We start from the raw sequence: 24,475 nt of genomic DNA, 5'->3' as shown, positions 1-24,475 counted from the left end.
CAGTTTTAATCGCTTTAAATTTCTGGCTTTTTACTAAATGCGTTGGATATTTCTGATTACTCCGGCTTTTGCACAAATTTCCCTTGCAGTGAGTAGCTGCAGGGTTGGATGCTTGATGTAGAATTGCTTGGCATACAATTGCTGTCTTTTCCCGGACAGTTGTTGCCATGAGCCTGCCTTTGCTCTTCTCTCGACCATAATCATCTCCAGTCCAACAAAATTTCTTATAACGTGCCTACTTCGATGTAAAATTCTAGTAATTTTTGAAATTGTCCCATTTTTTTCGTGTAAAGTTTCAATAACTTTCTTCTCACTGTCCGACAACAGTTTTCTTCTTAGAATTGTTTAATTGAATTTAATTGCACTAAATAATAGCGAATAAATAATAATAGAAGGGATTTAATATTTCCAAACTAAATTATTACTGGGTTTTGAATGAGGTTAAGATTAAAAACCGAATATGACTTATATTTCTATCGCCTTGGAATTTCATTTTATTTTTGTATTTGAACCAGAAATAAATTCGTGTTATCAAAAATTTGTTTTTTGTTTATTATTTGGAATATTTCAAAACCTAAAATAATTTTAAAGTCTTGTCTATCAAAATTATCAATTACCGTAAAAAATTGGGGTGACCTATAATTTTGTCAGGGAATGCAGAAAGGGCCTGGTCATATGAAAACCTAATTAAACATTTTCGATAATTCCCAAAAGCGTTCAGGATTCCTGGAGCGCCTCAAGAGGCCACCAGTAATTTTTTATTAAAATATTTAAAATTGTTAATCCGTCGTTCCCCGATTCGAAACCTCAGCCGAATCCGGCATGCTAATCACCCTTCGCAAGCAACTCCTCGGAATAATTAATTAGCATTCTTTCTATATTTTACGTGCTCCTTTTTTCGACGCCATTCCCTTGTATCCGCATCCTCTCATTACATTAAAATTAGATTTAAAAATGTGGAAATTGTATCGTTGATTGCAATTCCAGAAGCCGCGCATAACTTTAAAGTGGATTTTCAATTAACCATTGAGTATAATGTATTTAAAACAGCGTGCTTGCTGCTTCTAAAAGCCTCCGGATGAAAAAAGTTTTGGGTCCTTGTTTGCCCTTTTTTGATTGCCACCCTGTTGTGTGCTGATGGACCCAAATCTGGATATCTAATTTTCGGATCTTCTTAGCATCACTAACAAACATTTCGATAAAGGTGCAATTTTAGCATAAACTTTGATAATATTGCTGCAGATATCAAATGGTTTCTTTGCTACGGATCCTAATATTAAAGGGTGGCTATAAAGGGTTATATCCCTTTGGACTTTTTGGATTCTCATATTTGTAGAAATCGGCGTTGAGGAGGGAATAAAATGAGGAATTTGTACCCCCTTTTGATGGCCTATTGATGTGGTCTCTTTGATTTCAGGTGCTGGATGAGAACAGATTGTCTACAGGGGCTTCACGAGCTGAGGCAAGGTACGTGTATTCCAAATATTTTTTTATTTATTTTCAAAATTCCATAATTAATCTTCGTCACAAATCAAAGCAGGTAAAACTTACGTTACAATAATTTAAGTTATCGTTAATTACTGACATTATTAACCCACATTCAGTGGTAGCCAAAGTGAATTTAGGTAGGAAACGCTTCTCTTGAAAAGCACTAGGAGCACAAATTATGTGTTCTGCAATACGCTATATGATTTAGTTCCTACACTTTCCCATTAAGCAAGGCCCCTTTTCCATTTCGGTAATAATAAAATACTTCCCGCTATCTGGAAAAGGCAAACAACACGTAAATCTGAGGTATTTTAGCTGGTAGGGAGTCAGGTACGAGGGCTAAACCTACGACAGCAATAACGTTTATCTGCTACGCTTCGGCTACGTGACATATTGCCTCGTAGCGTGGCAAGAACTACGCCGGTTGTAAATGTATTGTTAGGTAATTTTCACCTTAAATATAGTCCAAAGCGATATGATTATATAAGAAGTACTTTTTACGTATATTTAGATTACTATAGTTGAGCTAACAAATTCCATCAATTTCAGATAATATGCTCATCAACTCTCTTGATACAAAAAGTTTATTGAAAGTTTTAAAACTCGTATCCTACATCAATTTAGATATTATAGCTTTGCCGTATGAACAATTGGACTTAATACACCCTAATATCAGACACGTGTACTTTATCTAGACTATTTACCTATTTATTCCGACCAATGTCAATGTCGAATATAAAAATTGTACAAGTAAAAAACACATCCAATCTGGAAAATTTAACCCCATAAGAAGACATGTTCTCGGGGTCCCAAATGGGTCTTTCCTATTCAAAACGCTATATACCTATATAACGGATATCCTACTCACCCGTATATCTATTTTAGGAGTTTAATTCTGAACTAATAAAATGAAGATGTGCGTAAAATATTTGTATGTTCGTTCCACTGCTGATATGGAGTAAAATATTGGAATATACATATCGTTTATTGGGCCTGGATAAATACACCCTCATGTCTCTTTCGATTTGAAAATCGTTGAGGAATCAAATCGTATCTCAAAAAGGGTCCAACAAAACGGTAAATAAATTTTTCCCCGATATGAAGAGGGTTAAAATATCGCTTAAATTCGGCGGGGCAAAAATCAAAGAGGCGAGGCGGCTGAGATGTCGGTGCCGCCTGCGACCTGGTAAAACCGTTGGCGGGCCCACGTGATTTATCGGTCCGACGTGATATACCGGGTGATATATAGCGAGAAAGGAAATCTTAAGAAATCCACCATACGCGATATCTCGGACCGATCTATGAACCTGTCTGTAAATATAACCAGATTTATGCTGTCTTACCCAAGCACCGGAGTAAAATACGATCTCTGGGGCTCACTATATTTTCTCCAAAAGTGCTGCGTCGTTCCGACTTTTCTAATTACGGACCTGTCACTCAAAAATCGCTTTTTGATTTGTGTACCTTCCTAAAAATTATTGGATTTTCCAACTTCGATATGGAGGCTTACCTCTAGGGTAGTATAGCGACAAAACTTTTGACTTAATAATCGAAATTGGATGCATAAAAAACTATGTATGATTTACATGCACGGGGCTCACCCCTTTTACATAAATTAGGAGCGGTAAATCTTAAGGAATGTCGTCGTCGTCCGTCGTCTTTACGGCGGGGTGCACATGGTTCTTATCGCCCCCCACGAGACTTTCAACAAATTAGTCATCAGTTTTGCTGGCTTCCTTTCCGCTCTCGTTCTTTATACGGAATTAACAGTCGCTAGAATGGCATTTGCGCCTGTTCAGAGGTTTTAGTACGAGCCCACGAAAAATTCTGACAACCATCAAATTTGGTTCGTAAGACTGTCAGGCAAATAATGAGTCAATCAGTCACTAAATCTTGTTGATATTAATACAATAATTAATAGAAACTTCTACTGGCTCTAATTTCCTCTACTAGACTTTGTCACGGGTGTTGACTGCTCTATTTTATATATCTCAATTCCAATCTATTCCTCTTTAATCAGACTAGTAAGTACTACCAGCTACAATAGTACCATATTACACGTTGAACACTAATTACCAACAGTAAAAAAAATCGAGTTTTTTATTTTGACTACTCGTCGATCCAGCCACCCATTTCTAGCAGTGCTACCCCTGTTTAACCCTTAAACGCAACATTAGGCCCATAACTATTCCCGCACTATACTACTCTTGGTAAAAAAGAAATAGTTAGGAAATACCTACTGACTGCTTAATTAACATTTCGCATATTGAAGAGCCTTCATACTGTTTTAATGATCCTCCTGAACTTACCTAGATAGAAGCCCTCTTATGGGAATATTTATATGGGCGAAACATTTAGACCTTTAAAATTTCGCCATATTCATTAGATCTTTTAGCTTTAAAGTAAAAAGTTTTATCTCGAGTCTATTAAATAAGCAAGGTCCTCAAAGACACTGACATATGCCACGTTGCTTTTCGTGCGGTAAAACTTTATACAGCACACGTGCGGTAACGTGCTAGATTCAGCTAGTAATTACGTGCGGTAAAGCCACTATACATACTATTTACAAGCATAGGAAACTTTAAATTATTGCTTAATTTGAGCTCCAACAAGGAATATTTCGGGCGCAGCAAATTGTAAAGGTATGCATACTAAATCTCATTAAGTATACATATCAGAGACAAGAGTCTAAAAGTAAATGAAAAAATTGGCGTTGTCATTTGTTAAATGAAAGGGTATCTCTGTCCATCTATCCGTCGATGCGTACTTAAAATTCAAACCTCCCAAACTGAAAAACACCCTTGAGTTATCCCCCGGTCCGAGAAAATGAGAACAGAACACTTTTCATTAAAAAAATACATATTCACATTAGTCGCTGGTCATATGTTCTAGAACCATGATAAGTGCAAGATAGGTTGGTTGAAGGTTTTTTAAGAATGGTTATTGTTGCAAATGTTTTTAATACTTTATGGTAAAGTGAAGATATCATATCGAAGGAAATTTCAACGGAAGTTTGACACACACTGAAATGTTTGAGAACCATTTGGTGCCTGACTAAGAAACTGACAGTCGAATTTTGTGATTAAATTTTCATTAAAAATTATAGACGGCAATAAAAACGTCGACGATCTGCCACTGGCAAATTAATAAAGAGGGAAATTAATTAGCAAAGCGATTGACTTCGTTATGCCGTTTGGAAAGTGCCAGGGCGATTTTTCACTTTTTGCCCCAAGTCTAATGGCGATCGGTCGCTTTTCCAGATAAGTTATTGACACATTGCTCGGAAAGTTAGATCCCCGGCCGAAAGGAAATTTTATGTTATCGCGTAATGTTATTTAAAATTCATAACCAAAGTTATGAATTGCGCGATTCTTTTTTCAGTGTATCAAAAATAATTTTCTAATAGACACATTTATAGTTATGTTTCTGCTTCTGCCCGTTAAGTTACTTTTTAATCCGGCAATTTACCCAAATTGAAATGCCAATACAGAGATTAATTCAATAAAATGCGCCCGGTTTCACGACGAGATTAGGAAAATAATACCCCCGGATCGGGCAAAATTAAATAACGAATATTTGACGTCATAATATTTAAGGTATAAAAATGGAATGTTTGGGGTTAACACGGCCACTTTTTCAAGTCTCCCTCGCAGAACGGGGAGCCCACGTCACTCAAACGGCATTCACAAACACACGGTTTAATCTTTTTTAAAGAGGGTCGGATTTAGTTTCCTAATTAAGAACCGTTTAGGACGTAATTTTTTATTTGATGGTATTTCTGCGTTTTTGCTGTATCAGATTTAATCTCCATTTATTTTAATCTGGCGACTTAATTAAAAAACATAGTATTGCCAGCCCTGGAAAAGGATGGACATTTTTAATGTGTTTTATCATGCTCGTGGAATGAGTGAGGGTTAGATTGTATTGGAATGAGGAGAGAGGCACTGGTGATTAAAAATTGAACGAAAAAGTGTAATTCAGTATGCGAGAGGGCATAAATTCTATTTCCAAAGACTCACTTCTAGATGTTTAAATTTTCCAAAGTATCTAACCAGCCAACAATTTCATGAAAATATCATATCTCAGTTCTAAGTTCAGTATCCGGTTGTCAGCTTTGTATTTAGATAACACATAAGGTAACTTCACACACAAAAACAAATGGGGGACAAATCCGGTGACATTGCAGATCATCTCATGTGTCATGCTTAGTTAACAAGGAAAATGTCCCCGAAAAATAATCATCGCAGAATTGTGGAAAAATAGGGTCACGTCAAAGTAATTATACAGCAGTGTTCCATGAATAATATCTAAAAACTATCCATACCAAATAACATTTTATTCGGTATGAATCCTACTCAAAAGCTTTTTGCTAGGGATCTGCGGTATGCTGCGCACTATCAGGTGGAAAACCATGATAAAGCGCCTCTTATTTACATGAATTCACATAAACTACGTATGAACTGTACGATAACTGCCCCTCTGATCAGGAAAGCCATAGTAATTTTTAAGCTGAAATCGAAAATTGCATTTCGACCAACGTTTTTAGCTTGGCTTAGAGACTTTCAATACGATGCTCCAGTGATTCCCAATTATTTGTTTGCTGTTGTCATGGCGTTCAATAGTCATCTTCGGCAAAAATCCTCAACTAATCCCAACGTTTATATATGTACAATATATCACATTTCCCATAAATAGGACAATGATTTCAGTAAAAGGCTACATGGTATGCTCTATCCACGCAATATATTTTGACAAAAATATTTAGTGCTCCATCTACGAATTGCTAGATCTAGTAGTAGGTAAGTGGGAAGCAAAGCTCCGTGGTAAGCGCTTAAAGGACCCTTGTCGCTCCCCTACCAACACTTGTTGACTCGCTTCATCATGTGCTCTCCCTTTCTTGCAAAACTGATCGTCCTTTTTGTGAAGCTCCGGACCTTTTCCCATTCAAGAATCTGAAATTCCTCCAGAAATCCGGATAGAACAAAGTACCCTTGATTTATCTACATCCTGTTACACTAGATCCCGAATCCGTAGAACATGATGTAACTCACTGGACATCTTCTGTTTTCGTCTCAAAGGAAGAGAGAATGATAGACTGTTAACCATAAGCCATAAGAAACATGACGCAGATATGACTTCACAAAACTATAACTGGCATTATTAAAATATCTGGAGAGATCGACGATATAGCACTAAGCATTAATGGGCAATAACAATTTAAATTGGCAGAAATTTTTTATTTCGAAATTTAATCGTGATGTATTGCTGGTGCTTTTAGTTGTACCCATAATATCCACACATATCTATTTAACTACAGGTATTCTTGTAAAGTGACTAAATATATGAATCGTATATTAAAGAAATCTTGGGTTCTCGGTCATGGTCCTAGGAATAAAGCTTTCAAACTACCAAGCTTTCGATAATTGTTATCGAGCAAAGTATTCTCCATAAAAGACAGGTCTCCAAGAAATTTTAATGCAATGCACTCTGCGTGCCGCTAATTTCCTAGAGACCTAGCTTTCCTGGTAAATACTAGTGCCCTAATAAAGATAATAGGTATTATCGAAACCTCGGAAGCTTAAAAGTTTTATTCCCACCGCTCATAATCCTGAACCCAAGATTCTCTAATTTATGACTTAAGTCGTTGGAGAGCGCAGTGTTTTTCCTAAGTCTACAAAATCAACATACCCAAATAAAAACACGATTTCAATGGATTCGAATGATTCCCTCTTTTGGAATACCACATATGAATAGTTTGACCCAAAATGATTATCTCGTCGGAATAAATGGTGCCGGGAACAACTCGTGTTTGAGGAAGTTCCATTAACCCGAAGTTCTGAAGCAAGGTTAAGGAACTCCAAAGTTCGGGCGATGACATTATGCAGCTCCAAAGAAAATGAAACAAACGAGACACTTTCCCGGTAATAACTTTTCAAAATTTTTTAATCTCAAGTCTACGAACTTTCCAGTTTGACAGAAGTAATCTCCGCCGCCGTCGTCCAGAAGTTTCGGGGCCGTGTAGCATAATTCCGCAAAAAGTTGAACATAAAGAAGTTTTGCTAATTCAAATCAGTTCGGCAGCCAAAATTCGACCTACCCCACCAACTTCGGCTAACTAGTTCACACAAGTCAGAAAGAGAAAGTACAAAGAACGTAAGTGTAATTTGTGTCGGCGAAGTTTCGGACTAAGTTAGCGCCAGTTTGAAATTAAAGTGAACTTTTTATGGACCCTGGCATGAATTTTGTGAAATCGATGGTGTTTACATTTGTGAACTTCGGGGAAATCGATAGAAATGGGCTGTTTTTACCAGCATCTTTTAACCATTGGAGTTTTGACCACTGCTAAGGCTGACAACTCCATCTATTGCTGCTTGCTTTTACTCCCCTACTTTCGTCACAAGCCAGAGATTTAATGAGAGTTTCCGACGTTGGCTTCATTAAAGGCTTGGGTAAAAGTATTTCCCGAAGGATTTTTAATAAAATATTTTTTGAAAAATGCAGTCCGAAACATTGCGCTAACTATGTGATGGAAGAGAACTTTTTAAAAGGTATTTCATTATAATACGACGCAAAAACTATTTCGAATAAAGCGTAGAATGTAAAGGAGTGGGAAATGGGATAGGATTCTTCTTCGTGAGAGCGATTTTTAAAAGAATTTTCATATAGCTATTCGTAATGAAAAAACTTTCAAAACTGAAAAGAAAATAGCAAATTTCCTTGTTATTCGGAATGTCATAATTGAAATGAATCACCATGTTTGTCCTTTTAAGTAAATCATTCTCCCCACTGATAGCTCTAAAATACCCTATTATGGCGCTGTATCTGGTATATTATGTATAGAAATCTTTGAATATAAATAAATTTTCTCACCTTTTTCCTAAAAAGAATTGAATCACGGGATAATAATGACACGCATTTGGCTCATTATTTACCTAGCGAGTTAATCGGCCACATTGTTATCTTTACCCCACTGCTGCTTTATTTATGGTTGCCATGAGAATGAATGTCAAATGAAATATCACTATAATATGATCTACGACGAGTTGTCTTTGAAAGTTTCAGGTTTAATTTATGCTTAATCTTGTAAAACTTGGTTAAATGCAGTAGTGGAAAGAATTGTATATACACAGTAGTTGTGAAGTACTTATGATCCTCACGCCTTAAATTCTTAAAAGAGGGGGAGAGAGAGACATACATATCTAAACTCGAAGTTCGGGTGATAATAAAGCACTTCACAACCTCGACATGCATTGCATTAATATATGCAGATATCAGTTTTTGAAGTTTTATTGCAATTATTATTATTTTCTCTCTCGAATCCAAACTCATTCTCTATTCATTTCAACTTATTACATCTAAATCTAAAAAAAATGTAAATATTTCGCTTTCTTCTATTCTTCGCCGAAGTCGGTCTACAAAGACGTCGTGATTATTGCATTCGGCTCATTTGTAATAATGTAGTATTAACAAGGAAATTTTCCTCTGATCTATGCTACTGCGAAATTTCAATTTGAACTTCAGGTAGTTTTGGACATTTTAGCTTAAGTTAGCCCAAAGATTGCAATGTTTGGACATCCAAAAGAACAACTGAGCTGTTCATGGTCTATACGCACAGTACAGTCTTTATGAAAGCAATAAAATTTCTTTTCGTTGTTTTCTTGCGTTCGCTGTATTGGCGATCTCTAATCGATCTATTACCACAAAAAGGCATTGAAAATGGTTATTTATGTGAGACTCGTGACACATGATATTTCTGTAGATGTATCAACACGTTATAATCTAGACAGATGCTGATGGAGATCACTAAAACAAGACGGTGTTCAGTTGCACCTCAATGAAATCCCTTGTTGTGAGACTCTACACTCATATCTTTGAACCAATCACATATTAAATTTCCTATTAGCAATATGTTACAGAAAATTCAAGCAAACCTAATTCCTAGCAGCTTTATATTGGTAATTGACGACGCGTAGTTGGGAAATTTCTAGTCAAATGCTTAAAGTAATTCTCTGTTACTGCGGAGGAGAGCCCCTAAGAAGAGCAAATAAATAATCAAAACGTGGACGCTTCTTGTCTGAAGGAAAATGTGCGTTTCTGACCATTGCTTGTAACTGTAGTTACGAAACTATAATAGTTAGGATCAATTAGAAAAATCCATTTTTTTAATCTTATGATTTTCAAAAAATTATATTTTTCGAATTTTTTCCCCGGAAACTCACCTTGCTCGTTGTTTAGCAAACTAACCGACCGCTCCTCATACGTTAGGGTGGGCAGATATGGCACAGGGCGGAAAGTCTATGTAAGTAGAGAGGGTTGGTTGCATCTTGCGCGCGCTTTTAAAATCCCGTGTGTCGTCCGTCGGACAAGAGTTCTAGAGCCATTCGGGCGCTCAGTTCTGTTCCGACCCGCCACCTGATACGCAGGGTGCAGTTCAGGGGGTACAACGCTCTAGTGCGTAACGTGTTACGCAAAACGTTCCGTGCGTTCGGCAACTACTTCGGGAAACTTTCGAAAACTTTTCTGAAATAATTCAACAACTTTTTGGTGAATGTGGGTCAAAGTAGTGGTGACGGGATGGATAGTTGGGGGTGCCGCTGACGAGTTTCGTCGCGAAAATGATTGAGTCTGTTTGCAACGCTACAAGGTACTCATTGTTAACTATTATCTGAGAAAATAACATAAGGTTCTTCTGAAAATTCTTGTCCCAAAAATATCACTAATTATTAAAAATATGTGAATCATACATTCCTAAATTATGAGTTTTTTATTAATCAGTATGTGTCTCTAAATAGACATATCTCACCTGTTAGCTGAAGGTGATACAAAATAAAAATTAATAAACTTTATAAAGAGAGAGAAAGAGATAGAGAACATGTTTTTTGAGTTTTAAATCCTGATTGAATTTAAAATTTTCTTATATTCGTAATTGGTTATCAGTAAACGATGAGTAGTACATCCTTAAATGACGAATCTCCTTATTTACATGGGAATAAATGAAAGTAAAAATGTCTCACCTGAGAGCTAAAGGCTCCTTAATGTTTTCTAGATACAAGATATTTATCAGACAAATAGATAAAATATCTGCCAACATCAAATTCCATAATAGCTGAATACTTCAGGATCCATTATTAACTAACAACAAAATGTAAGTCATACTTTTTTGAATGATGTATCTTCTTTTTAACATGTTTATAAATGTGAACCAAAATGTCTCATTTGGAAATTGAAAGTTTTGTTATATTTTCTAGATACAAAACATTTATAACGCAAACAGATAACATGCTTTCCGAAACATTGAGGCCCATGTTAATTTAATATTTTTGGTATCTCATAGAGATAATATTATATTTCATACACAGAAATAATTACTTATAAAAGTAACCCAGAGACTAATTTTTCGCATCGTACGAATGCCTGCAATTAAATCACGAATCATACTGGATTAAGGAACTTATTTAACTCCGTAATGCGACATTCGAGATCTCACAATAGTGCGGGTGAAAGCGCAGTGTTAGGATCGATTAGTGATTTACATAATCAGCAAAAAAAAAAGACAAAGTCACAAGTAGTTATTGGGAAAATTATCGAGAAGAGTTGTAAATTTTAGAACATATGAATTCTGAGTTTGTACAGCCCATAACGTATAGCATAATACATAAAAATTTCCATATAATTTAGTGATATTACCTTTCTACGTCATATAATATGTATCTCATAGAAGTGCGCTTGGAATTAATTTCAGGTTAATTTGGGCTAGTTCAGCAAAATTTAGCGACTAATTAAGACAGTACCACCAATAACACTCCTGATAAATGAACTATTGTTAGAACCACTCTCCCTCATTCCCACTTTTCAGGAAGGTAGCCTCAATCACCATGTGTTGAGTCTTACCAATCTTAAGATAATATGAATAGAAAAATTTCTATTAGAATCGAATGATAATCATTCTTATAATTAACATATCAAGTGTTCAGTACTTGATTACATTACGGAAGAGCCGTGATATACTACCGTGATATACTTTCGATAAAATTCTATTAAATATTCTCCTTAGAGATTTAACTCGCCAGTCTTCAATTTAATGAATCAAATGAGATAGGCCTATCACTGGGCTCAGAAATTTTCTGGTCAATAATCAACTAAGGTAAACGGACTGTTGGCTGGAAAGCGATCACGTTTCATAACACTCAGTTAGGTTGGATAGTTCGAGGTAATTTACCAATAAATTGGCAGCAAAGTTTGGGTAATTTACCGCCTATAAGTTGTTTGGTCAATGGTAGTGAATAATTAACATTAATTAATGATGATATTACCAAATTTCGACAGTTAGAAGCGGATATTAATCGTAAAAGGCCTTTATCCAAGACTGAATAATATAAAGATTTAAAAAAAAACTATATTAGATAACTCAAGTAAATTTGTTGTAAGGATTTCCTTTTACTACAATATGAGAAAATTTGGTAAATCTCGAGAAATTTCATTAAAACGTTTTCGAGAAGATGGGGTTTACCTGTTTCGTAGCCTAAAAAGACACGAGTTTACCAATCAAGGTCCGAGTGGTATTTAATGAATCTTGTAAATTAAGTTCTGGTTATCTCTAAACTATGTCGAAGTAACAGGACCGCAGTTACAATGCAAAATTTTTTATGTTCTAAATAGATTTTCAAACCGGTAAATCAAAAACCGTGAAATTTATTTCTAATTTACAGAATAAAAAAATAATTAAACATCCTGTAGAATAAAACAAGTAACTTTTTTATAAGGGACATTTGGCTGAATCACTCTATTCTTTTATCCGCTAACACGCTATACTCATTTGTACCAATATTTCTGGGGCACCCCGTATAAACAATCAGATGTTCCGAGAAGGATTAAGTGGCACTTTATTACGTCTAAATCACCAAATTTTGGAGGGTTGTAAGAAGCACGTAATAAGTCAATGAAATCACATCTTAAACGAGTGCTTGGGATTTCCGAAGAATTTACAACCTTATTAGTTCAGGTTGAGGTTATTTCGAATTCTCGCCGTCTCTGCCTCTTCAGCGAGAATTCCAACTGTCTGACCGCCTTAATACCTGGTCATCTCTTAATTGGCCGGCCACCGATTACAGTACCTGAACACAATCTGGTCAACAGCCCAACTTACCGGCTAAATATTATAAATGGCAGCAAATCCAGGCGATGATACTAGGTGTCTGAAAAAACCGACAGAAGAAATAGAGACAGACTAGGAACAAGTGGCAAGAGGATTCTGGAGAACTTATTCAAATCGGCAGCTTAGTGTTTATTAAATATAACAATGCTCCGGTGTTACAGTGTCAAAATGAGTAGAGTGGTCAAAGAGCATGGCAGCGAGAACAATAGAGCAGGGGTGCTGACTATAAGGGTGTCTTAGGAATTTATTAAAGGACTAACGATTGACGACACAATGATTAAACGATTTGTTGAACGAGCTACAAATCTAGTTTTCATATTGCCTACAGAAGTATCAATTGTAAATTAACATAGAAGATATGCGTTGGGTGAGTTAGAAAACATGTAGCAGCCTGTTCCGTTTTATTCATATAAATAAAATTATGAAAATTTCGGGAAAAACGTTAATTAATCACTTTTGCTACTCGAATATTAAAGATAGATGAATACTTTACATAATGTACGTACTTCAAAAATTATCTAGCGTTTGCGTGTTCTATTTTACATAAATTAAATATTGCAAATCAATTTCTCTAAAAAAATATATCATCATCTCTCCCCCAAGCATCGCACAGATACGTTACTAATACGTTTCTTTCGGTAGTCTGGCGGCTCCCTTTAAGTAAGCAGGCACGCATGCAGTAGGGCAAGGGTGCGTTTTTATGTTTCAGCCCTTAAAGGGAGACCTGACGTTCGGGCCAGCTGATATTAATATTTTCCCTTTAAGTGGGGCAAAGATCGAGGGATGGAAAATTCAGGGGGAAGATCGTGTTGTTTTGGGCTAATTACTGTGAATATCGAATAATGGGGTTGTACGTTGAAGAAAAATCAATCGGGATGCTTAAGACTTGAAATAGAGACCAACAAGGAAGTGGCCGCGTAATCGGGGGGCTGATTACACCATTAGGCGCAACTAGCAGTAACTTTAGAAAATCCCCAAGCTCCTGTTAAATACAGATAGCTAAAGTAAGGACTATCCTGCGGGATAAACTGGTTAATCCTGCTAGGCACTCTAAGGCGGGTTTTGAGTTTAGAAGACGCCAACTTCAGATTGAAAGTCGGGTCGGATTAAAGGGGGTTCATTAAGGGGAAGCGAGTTCTAAGTTGGGGAAGGATAAAAATAGCTTTAAAGCGTTTGTCTTAAATGTAAGTGTTGACATCAAGCTGCTTCTGTTTCACTGATTTCATCAAATAAATAATAGTTTTTATTAAAAAATTTGTCGACTCACGAAATGAAATGGTTGTAGCGTTGTGTGTGACATTCAAGTTCGCCATATCGACAAAACATCTAAATTATATCTTCAAATTTCAACCACCCTTTCTTTAGTCGTTAATAATTTGCCTCTAGTATGCTGTCACGCGAGAAATGCTGACAAATTTTACGCACCATAATGGGATTTCTACCTTCAGATAAATGTGTTTGTTATCATGCAGATGGCCTTATTATTTGAAATTTCATTATTCGTTATTGCTTAATATTTAGAATGGACAAAGAAGCAGTTGAACATCTTTTCCAACTAAAATAAAGGGTATCCCAAGTTATTTATCGATAATTATCAGTTTTCGATATTCCGATGGTTATAGACATGCCGATAATTACCAAGTTTTCGTCAATAGTTTATTTGCACTAATATTTTAAAAAAAACTAAGGATGGTACCATCCATCGATGTAACTACTAAGTATCGAAATTATGAAAAATATCTAAATATTCATAACTTTCAAATTTCATATAACTATAATTTTTGGTATAATGATAAAATCGATACCAATTGGTTCCTATATCGATAAACAGAAATTTGTTTTTTAGTGCGAGTACTGGCGTAATTGTACATTTCGATTGAGTTTTCATGTGGGAAACGAGGCTGGGTATGTCCCTTTAGTATTTGCAAAGAAGAGTATTATGGAAAATTAATTTCGACATCGTTTTAGGAGATGAGTAGAGAAAAAACCAAGAATCCTTGGTCCACTATTTTGCAAATAAAAAATAAAATAGGAAATATGGCACTCGTTGGGTTAATTGAGTTATATTTTGATGCGCATATTGATTTTTAGTGTTACATCTCTATTTTATCATTGTGTCCGTCTATTTCACCATTAATCATGCGCCCTGGTCAAAATTCTCCGTATTTACTTTGATTGAGAATTACATTGAATAATATGTAAATAAACCATTTGTAATTGTTAAAGTGCCGTAATTTGAAAATTGATGTATCTTCAAAAAAAGTACTAAAACAGCAAATCTTCCCAATAACATATTGCCAGCGTATTGATAATGTGGATCTTATAAGCCAATGTCCACCTGTGGTGTTAATTGCAATATTTATAGATTTTGCCATAGTTGTCAAATAAATACATTAATAAAGGCAGTATATAAATTCAATATCAACCCCAAACATCACTACATCCTCGAGGTCCCACTGGTCTTGTATCCCTAAAATTATCTTTCGACAAATCCACAGGGCTGGGCCCTAATGACTAGATAGACAACACCTGATAAGCTGGTAATCAGGGCGACCCTTTATTAAATTTCTACTCTTGAGGAACCCTAATCAGCATCTTTGACATCCTCAATAGTACAAGACTGTTCGATAGTCAATAGCGATTTTTTTAACATAACACCCGTATCTTAAATATAAATCCTGTTTAATCGGGTTTCGCCTGCAGTTCGGCCTAACAAACTCGAGATTTCCCAACAAGATTCCAACGGGAATTAGAAACATTTCAATTTAAAACAAATTTCGTTATCGTTTTGTTGTACGATTAACTCGCCTAGTTTTATTTTAATAATACTTTCACGGCAGTTGATTTAATCTAAATCGCTAAGAAATTACCTTAAATGTATAAATGACGAGCGAAGAAAATCACTTCGTGCCGGCTATAAAACCATGTAACTTAATGGCCCAATCAGGCCGCAGTTTAATCTGTTTCGCTTGCTGGTATAATTCACTCTTAATGCAATTTATTTTATTTCAGATCCAATCGCCCGTTTGGTTATTCGCACTTGAAGAAGCGCAAACCTGAGACGAGTACTCATAGTATGGCCACAGTTGCCAAAACTTTCACCAAACTAGAGACACTCGAAGACAAACGACGAAAAAAAGCTGCCGAAGAACCTTTAGCTAACACAAAATCCTTAGTTTTGCCCCAGAAGAAGAGAGTGCTGCCTCCAAATGCTTCAACAAGCCCTGTGAAGAAGAGCCAGAGACTATCTTCTAATTCTAGCCCAACTGAAGAATCCGCAGCTGACGAGACTTTAATAAGAGAAACTGAGGCCGCATTAAAGAATTTAGGCAATTGGCCGGGTACCAGAGGCTCTTCGTACAGCTCCCAAAATGAAGAATCCCCTGCTTTTGAAAACCTTTTCGACGAGAAAAAGGCAGTTGTCAAGATGTCCCCGTCTTCAGCGTCGAACTCCAGCGCTGATAATCCCTGTCCGTCATTAAAAGATGTTATTACTTTGCGAGGAGACGATAAATCCGAAAATTTCAAGAGCAAGGTAGTGAGAATAAAACAGGAAGTGGTAGAAGATTGTAAAGAGAGGAAGAGCGATTATCGACCGCCTGACTTCAATGAGTTGGTGGACGAATCTTCAAATGAATTGGAGATAGATATGTCTGAGGCCGCTTCAGAGAAAAATGAGTCAAATGATAGTGAAAGAGAGAAGAAAAAAGAGGAATTGAAATATCGAGAACATCAAGGCTTCTCCCCGTTTCCAAGACATGGATCTAGTAGACTAAGTTCACCCTTTTCGAGTACGTCGGCCTTCAGGCCTCCGCAACCTAGCAACAAGAATTTAACTAACTTAGGTCAGTAACACTTCTCATTGCTGTTGATAACAATTGGTAATGCTGGATATAGTGTTCGAGCTACAAAAAATTATTATATTGTGGGCGTCGGTTGGCCAAGAATTCCATTTTTAGAGCTTTAAAATCACTGGTTTTGCTTAGTTGGGCATTTAAGGGTTTAAAAAACACTGAAATTCGACAGTTTTTCAAAGCCCTCTTAGCTTCGCCAGCGAGATCATTTTAGCCTTATTGCCTTATTTGATGCAGCTTTTGACATTATAGAGCTTCATTAAGGACAGAATTGAAGAACTTTTGCAGATATTTGCCCACATATTAAATAATGATTTTCATGTGAATTTTACTAAATTTAGTCTCACTTGGTGCGCTTCTGATATGACGGAGTGTTAAGGGTAAAATTATATTAGCTTTTCCGATCATTTGTAGCAACAAGATATTGTGTTTTTTAATTATTTTTGTCAATTTCGAAAAGTGTTTAAATTTGCGTTAAGCAGGCTTTAAAATACTTTTTTATTCATGAAAATTGGCCAAGTCTTTTCCAAAATGCGAGCTCTCAAAAATGAAGTGGGACGTATTGGGTTCGTAAATTGTCGAACTTAATTACGCCATTTCTATTATCCATTCTGTATTTAAGATGAATTCCTCCCCTAAATTCTACTCACTCTCAAAATTAAAACAATTTACAAAATTATACTATGATCCACCTCTTCAGCGATAACAAACTGCAAATCCACAGGTCCTTTTCCCGCAGAAGCCACCTTCGTAGGCTATCCCAACATTGACCAAGCACCCTCCTCCGAAGACAAACCCAAGAACATCTTGAAACCTGTTGAAACCGCTTCGGAGGTGGCTGCTAAATCACCTGAAGCCGCAAATAAACAATACACCATCCTGCAGCCTGCCAACATTCGGTCAAGAGCAGCAAGCGTCTTGCAGGATGCTTCTAGAGATGTGCTCACTAATTCCTCCTCTGGTGATTCGATGGAGGATTCCAAAGTATTAATAGTGACTCCGGGAACTCTATCTCCGAATAGCATAGGAAAAGGTAAAATTTTAAATATATTTGTTGATTAGTTGATATAAGTAGGGAGTCGTAAAGTTAAGGACGTTAGTGCCAAGTGGCGCGACGCCCTTCAGCCCCTGATGAAAGGGAATAAAGGGAGCTTCCCTCATTACGTAATTATAGTTCGCTGCTCCTTCATAGCGGAAAATTATATTTATTACCTCCGTGTGCTTAGTGGGTATGTTTTGGTGGAGAAGGCATGCATTCGGGCGACATATATTATTTGGAATGGAAACGTTGGTAATGAAATGTAGTCATGATACATACAAGTTTATTAACGGAATACTGAAATTGGAATGTTCAATTTATTGAAAATCGAGCACTGCAAAATAGATTGAGAAAGACAATTACAACATAAAAAAAACTTTATTAATACCGACAAATTTGTCGCAAAATAATTTTCAACAATGAAGCCATTCTGCATACGAGTCCTCTAACGATATGTTTAATTAATAAAGACATCTGTAAACATCGCTACCTACAGCTCTGAACTTTCCATTCCGATCCTCCTCAGGATGGTATAATTTTTAGATTTTTAGAATTTTTAGATTATGATATCTAGAAGACTGTGTTAGCGGGATTCATACGATTTGTTTCTATTTATAAGGTAATTGGAATATATACTAGTGAGAAGTCCCTGATAGACCAACCAATCATTGCACATTTGTATAGTTTTCAGGGGAGGTACTCAACTAAGCTGAAAACCTCCTATAGATCTGATTTCAATGGCTGAACTCGAGGCGATACAAACACACTGTTGATGCCATTGGCACTTCTTGCTGTACCTATATCCTTTAAGCACATGTATAGTTTCACTGTCCTAACGTTTTACGATCCCGAAGCAATCTTCATATCAACGGGAATTCGTACGGTGTTCCTTGAACGGTAATGCCCCTCTATCCTTCTATTTGCATTTTTAAGTTAATCTTCTTGCGACTATTTGGTTAATAATTATGCTGTCTGCCAATTCTCTGTTGATTTACATATTTTAAAGAACATCATCTCGTCAGTGTTTCGTAAAGTTTTCCATCTAAAGTTAAATGTTATTAGAGATAGATTAGAGTTCGGTAAGGCTTGCTTAGCAACAACATTACAGTATCAGGTACTGTAAAGTTCGATTTACTGGATGCAAATTAGTGCAGTGTAGCACAAGGTAAACAGACCTACATGGATAACATGAAATAAAGTGTAATTATCATACGCCGGGCGGTAAAGTAACGGTCCCCCACGATATGACTATCAATATCGCACTCGTGCCAGTGCGCTAAATTCTACTTACCGTGCAGAAAAATACCAATAAAGCACGGTAGTAAGCAAAACATTTTAAGTATTTTTCTTAGTCAAACTGAACGGATGACTAATCTTGTTCGTTGCAAAATCGGAATACACTCCGGAATTTTCGATGAACGACAAAGGCCAAAACACTATTAACTTTTGAGGAAGGGAAATTGATAGCCCGCATAGGAAACGGAATGTTTAAACTGAAGAAATGAAGGGAGGAAGTTTAATTTTGGTATTATTAGCTGTAAGGGGTTTAAATTCATGCACCCTCTTCGGGGGCCATAATATTTAGAATTATTGGTGCGCACCTCAAGTCGCTAAAAATGATTTGTGACTCGCTGAAATTAAAGTTTCCAACTGTTTTAATACCCCTATGATGCCCCACGCACCCTTCTATCACAATCTATTACAACGTGGCCTAATCAATCGCAGGTTTGCAGCTTGTGTCAGCTGCTTCAAACAAAACTTACGAGCTTTGTCAACGTGAAAACGTGATACGCGTGGAAACTGCTCTTTTAAACGTGGGGAGTATCACCACCAAGACGTTACTTACAACCCTTTTTCTTACCCTAATAGCCCTTTAATGTTTCTTGCAATGAATGCTAATTTCTCGGGAACGGCGTGTGCGAACTGGATTTATATATGGATAAACCCTAATATAAATGAGAAATTAAGGTCTGGAAATGTTCATTTCAAGACGAGTTTTCTGTGACGAATTTCTGAACTCTCAGACGGTTAATTGATGATGCTTTATGCTTTTTTGGACTTTTTGGTACTAACTAAAGCACAGCTTCAACACTCACTTCTTGCTGATCATTCCCGGGATAAAGCGAAAGCAATTTGCTGAATAATTCATGGTTCGATTAGAGTAAGTCCTCCTAACCCCGTTCGAAGGGAAATTCTATTTCAACGGTACTAGCGCGGATGAGTCGTGCTCCCACGTGCGGGTGGCACAGAAGCCTCATATTTTAACTATTCAAGCTAAGGTCCTGTGATCCTCTCAATGTTTATATGTGCCCACGTGTCTCTCAACCGTTCGCGTAAAAACCTTCCTTTCCACTATTATTAATTCATTCCCCCTTCTCATCGAGCTATTTTAATGTCTTAAATTTAAATTGCAGCTTAAATTTTTTAGTTCATTTTCTTCATCACCGACAAAGAACAAAATAATGAAAATACTTATTATTGTTACAAATTAATTTTACTGTTGATGCAATATAGGAACTTTTCACGTAAAAGAATGAAATTCGTTTAATAAAGGGGTTTAAACGTCCCCTTCAATATCTCAATAGACGTATTTTTGATGTAAGTTTTTAATTTGAAGACATTTCATGTAAATTTTAAGGGCAGCAATAAGGGTTGTTTAAGCTGATACAGTTTCGCAAGTAGTTTTGAGGACATGTAAAGGGTTGTAAGATCATGCAACCCTTTGCGGTAAATGACTTGACTGGGAGGCATGAACTGCCACCAGAAAAGAAAATTTTAATGTATTTTGAGAAGTTGTTTGAAGGTATACCCACCTTTCGTGAGTTTAATAGATAAAACAACATCGTCCAGCGTGGACGCTCTTTACGTCCGCCAGCAGCTCTGCAGTTCCTCGGCGTCGTCGTCGGTGGCGTCGTGACGCTACTCCGCAGGTGCGATGTCCGATCCTCGCGCACCCGCACCATTCGCCATTCACGGCTGCGGTTTCTTTTTTTCCAAAAAAGATTTTTCTCGTGAGTCTCCACCCGGGCCGCCCGATAGGCTAATCGACCGTGGGGCGGAGCCGCCCCTCAGAGGAGCGCATAACTTTTCTATGTGTTCTCCCTTTTAATTTGCCACGCCAGACGGCAAAAAAAAACTACCTCGTTTCGGCTCCTTTTTTGCTTATTTTTGGTCCTTTTAGTGGTAAACAAGTTGGGATACATGTGGCCCTAATAACTTTTATTAAAGAGGAAGAAAATCTCGACGTTAAAGTGCAAAATGCCTTGCAGTTATGGCCTTTTTAGTATTCATTAATCCTTTTAAATTCTTTGTCAACGGAAGGGATTCTGTGCCACACCCTGAATAGGAAAAGCACGTTTTTGGTCTTTAAAATACCTAAGAAGTCTTCTTGACCTACGAAGTTCCTGTTTACTATTTATTTTTATTCTTAAAATTTTGATTATTCTTTTTTCTTACATTTTCCAATATAGTGGAATATTTTATGATAAAAACAACTCACTTGTCATTATGAATGAATTCAAAACGCTCACCATTTCAACGCTTCTAAAACACAACAAACCACTCAAGCAAAAATAATTTTCGAAATTTATTTGGACCATGAAACTACTCTCTTGAATGCGAAAGTTTTCTCCTATATAACCAAGTCTGTATCTATTACCGTTTACGAGATGTCTATGCTGGATATCCTTACCTGAAACACGCTGTATATGATATAAATGTGATAGAACGAAAAATCCATGTAAGCGGGGTATTCCAATCATCTTTTGTTTTACAGAAGGCGCCAAATGTCCTACTCCAGGGTGTGCTGGAGAGGGACACTCAACGGGCCTGTATTCACATCATAGAAGGTACATTTTCCATCATTTATTAATAATTAATTTTTGAAATTAATTTACTTCCCTTTAGCATTTCTGGATGTCCTAGTAAGAGTAAACTAGCACCAGAATGTAAGTCGTAATTTTAAAGCACATTATCAAAAAAATTTTTAAAATATGCAAGAGTTAGGAAAATAATAGATATTAAGGATATCGGAAGATATTGATTTAGGGGATACAATCTCGGAGAATTTCGGGATCGGAGATTTTTTATTTCGGGATAAATCCCAAAACTAGAAGGCAAACGAGTAATTTAAGTAAGAATGAAGGAAAACGAGAATTAATATTTTATATGGTATATTGTTCCGGATTATTTGATCATCAATGCTAAAGGATGGTACTTTTAATATGGTACCTCAACTCACTATTCTAAAACTTGGTCAGTTTTATTTTCCCGGTTTTCTTCATTTTGTTTCGCAACTCAACCATTTTCACGTTACCCAGGAAAATGCTGATAATATAGTGGATGGCACCTTTGCGAAGGGTTTATGGGAAATGGGCAAAACACCGGTAGGTAGATGAAATCTGATACATACAGCGGATACTGTAAATGATCACATTTCCACTCTAGTTTTTTTCTTTATAGCACATGAACTGTCGTTTTTGAATTACCTGATTGCTCTTTTTTTGGACCAACGTTTCTATTTTGTTCTTTAATTTTAATTTTATTTTTCAGTTTTTCATATGTTCTTCTTTCTGTTCCTCATTTTCTTTTTTCTTCGTCTGCTTCTGTCACTTCTCTAATTATTATGTTTTCTTCCACTGTTCTCTCTACGTAACTCGTACCTTTTCTCCCTGATAGACTTTCTGACCAAGATAAATAATATTTAATAGATTCATTGGCTTTAATTAATAATATAAATAAATTATTTATATCTGTATCAATAAAGTTTATTTAGTCGTCGATTAGTTCAAGTACCGCATCAAGGAACATAGGGTTTTTAATTGAATGATTAATTGAAGATGCCATACTGGAAGGCTCTACAAAATACTTCGTTGTATCGGTTTGCAGGTCTGGACTTGAGACAGGTTATTCTCCACATTATTTTCATTTTCAAATATGATTGGAATGTCATCTAAATTATAGTAGACCCCTTCAAGACCCTCATCAGGAGTGGCGGTTTCGTTAATTTCTATAATAATGGATTTTGCTAGAGTCCCTGCTAAGACATGAGTCGCATTTGATATTGTAGGCTCGTCCTTGTATTACACCTTTTTATTCGCTCAATTTGTATTTTCGACTTATTCTCACGTGCCATTTTCTTTATCTTCATCCATTTGTTCTGTAGCGTCACTATGTTTACATAAAACTCCAAATTCTTGTAATTTATCTATGCAAATTTCCTTCACCTCCCTAAATAACAACTAAATTGCAAAGAGCACAATTCTCTACATTTTATTATATGAAAGCATTTATTCACTGCGGTGAGAAACAGAGGTACCAGCTTTCACTATGTAGGTAAGGGAGGGCAAGAGGAAAAAAGAAGAACTGATTGTGCCATCATTTTGTGTTTCATTGGTAATATGTTGAAGGCTACGTTTTTACAAGCTTTATTCAAGAAATTAAGCTTTATAGTGAGGTGATGCTTTAAGATTAGTACGCACTAAGAATATAAGTATAAGTTCATCATTTTTCTTTTATACTTTTCGATTTTTTTATAATTGTAAGAAAACATAATTCCGACATTTGCTTGGAAATCGACGATTAGTTTTTCTTTGGATAAAATATTTATAGCTTGAAAAAATGCTAGATAGAGAAATAAGACGTAAATTCTAATTTTTACAAAAATTTCCACCATAAAAAGTCTTCACTTATTGTACTTTATTTTCTAATGGTAAAATGAGAAAAAAGTAGAACATTCAAAGCATCGAAATTAAATAAGGAATTCCTGTTTTTGACGATATTATCGATATATATTTATCGATCGATATAATATATTGATATTATAAATTAACATGATCATGAGTATTTTCTAGTTCCGTAATTAAGGAACTACACTATTCACATCTAGGATTAAAGATCAGCGAGATCCCGGAATTGTATTCTCTAGATTATCAACACATATCGATTAAATGTAGCACGCACACATAATCCTATACCCATTCCCGGCTTGCTTCATAGTTATTTACCATTTTGCTTATTTTTATTTTTTGCGGGGTAGAGAGCATTTTTGCAATTTGTTTTACGTAGCATCATTCAGCCTTCCTCATCACCGTGCAATCCTCCCACTTAACTAGATTTAACGCAAAAGAATCAGTGCACATTGAGTATAATAAATATCGCTAAATGTGTGGAAATCTCAACCTAAAAAACTAAATATTGCTGTTTTTTTAAGTTGATCTCTCTACCCTCTCTTGGTTTTGATTTTGTTATTCTACCTTGATTATCCACCACACGCTTGATTATTATACTCAATTTTATGGAGTAATTATTTAAATATTGAAAACTGATTCTTTTACGGCAATCTAGTGCTGGCCATGCACGAAACCATACTGAAATGTCCCACGTTGGGGTGTAACGGGAGAGGGCACGTGAGTTCAAATCGGAATTCACACCGGAGTCTTTCCGGGTGTCCAGTGGCTGCGGCCAACAAACAGGCAGCCCGAGAACACAAATATCAAAATAATTACCAGACTAAACTTAAAAACTCCAGCGTTCCTTTATTCAATGGTAAGTGTTGTCAAAGTGGGAGAATGTGCGTTTCTTGCTGATAACATTCCCATTGTCAATTAATATATTGAAATTTAACTTTTCTGCCTCTGTTATAGCCGGTCAAAGTGACTATGCATCGTCCTCCTCATCATACGAGAGCGGGAAAAAATCTCCAAGTCCCAGTGAGGACATTAAATCACATTACGTAGCGTCCTCCTACTCAACCACACCATTGCCTCCATCTTCGGGCAGCGACGAAAAAATTGTTCCCTATGAGCAATATTACTCTGGAAAAGGAAACCTAATTAAACCCGATGCAATGAAGGTGCCCAAGAGTGAACTGCCACCTACAAGTTCCAGCTGCCACATTCCTATTAGTGGTGAGTCTGAAAATTACACTGGGCTTGTGAC

General features: G+C 36.3%; 1 protein-coding gene across 2 annotated transcripts in view; it reads left to right on the top strand.

Moving 5' to 3' along the window:
- LOC136409952 (myelin transcription factor 1) overlaps positions 1-24,475 on the top strand; it is a 116,120-nt gene that overhangs the window by 84,238 nt on the left and 7,407 nt on the right. Inside the window, exons 4-10 of one of the 2 annotated variants that reach the window (XM_066391815.1) lie at positions 1,418-1,467; positions 15,656-16,488; positions 17,222-17,530; positions 21,312-21,384; positions 21,443-21,483; positions 23,882-24,082; positions 24,181-24,444. In XM_066391815.1, the coding sequence (XP_066247912.1) occupies positions 1,418-1,467; positions 15,656-16,488; positions 17,222-17,530; positions 21,312-21,384; positions 21,443-21,483; positions 23,882-24,082; positions 24,181-24,444 (1,771 nt within the window). The remainder of the gene's footprint in view (positions 1-1,417; positions 1,468-15,655; positions 16,489-17,221; positions 17,531-21,311; positions 21,385-21,442; positions 21,484-23,881; positions 24,083-24,180; positions 24,445-24,475) is intronic. The other variant, XM_066391816.1, reaches the window with a different exon arrangement.

The sequence above is a fragment of the Euwallacea similis genome, chromosome 7 (genome assembly GCF_039881205.1).
Source record: "Euwallacea similis isolate ESF13 chromosome 7, ESF131.1, whole genome shotgun sequence".
Taxonomy (NCBI): domain Eukaryota; kingdom Metazoa; phylum Arthropoda; class Insecta; order Coleoptera; family Curculionidae; genus Euwallacea; species Euwallacea similis.
This window is presented reverse-complemented; position numbering and strand designations above follow the sequence as displayed.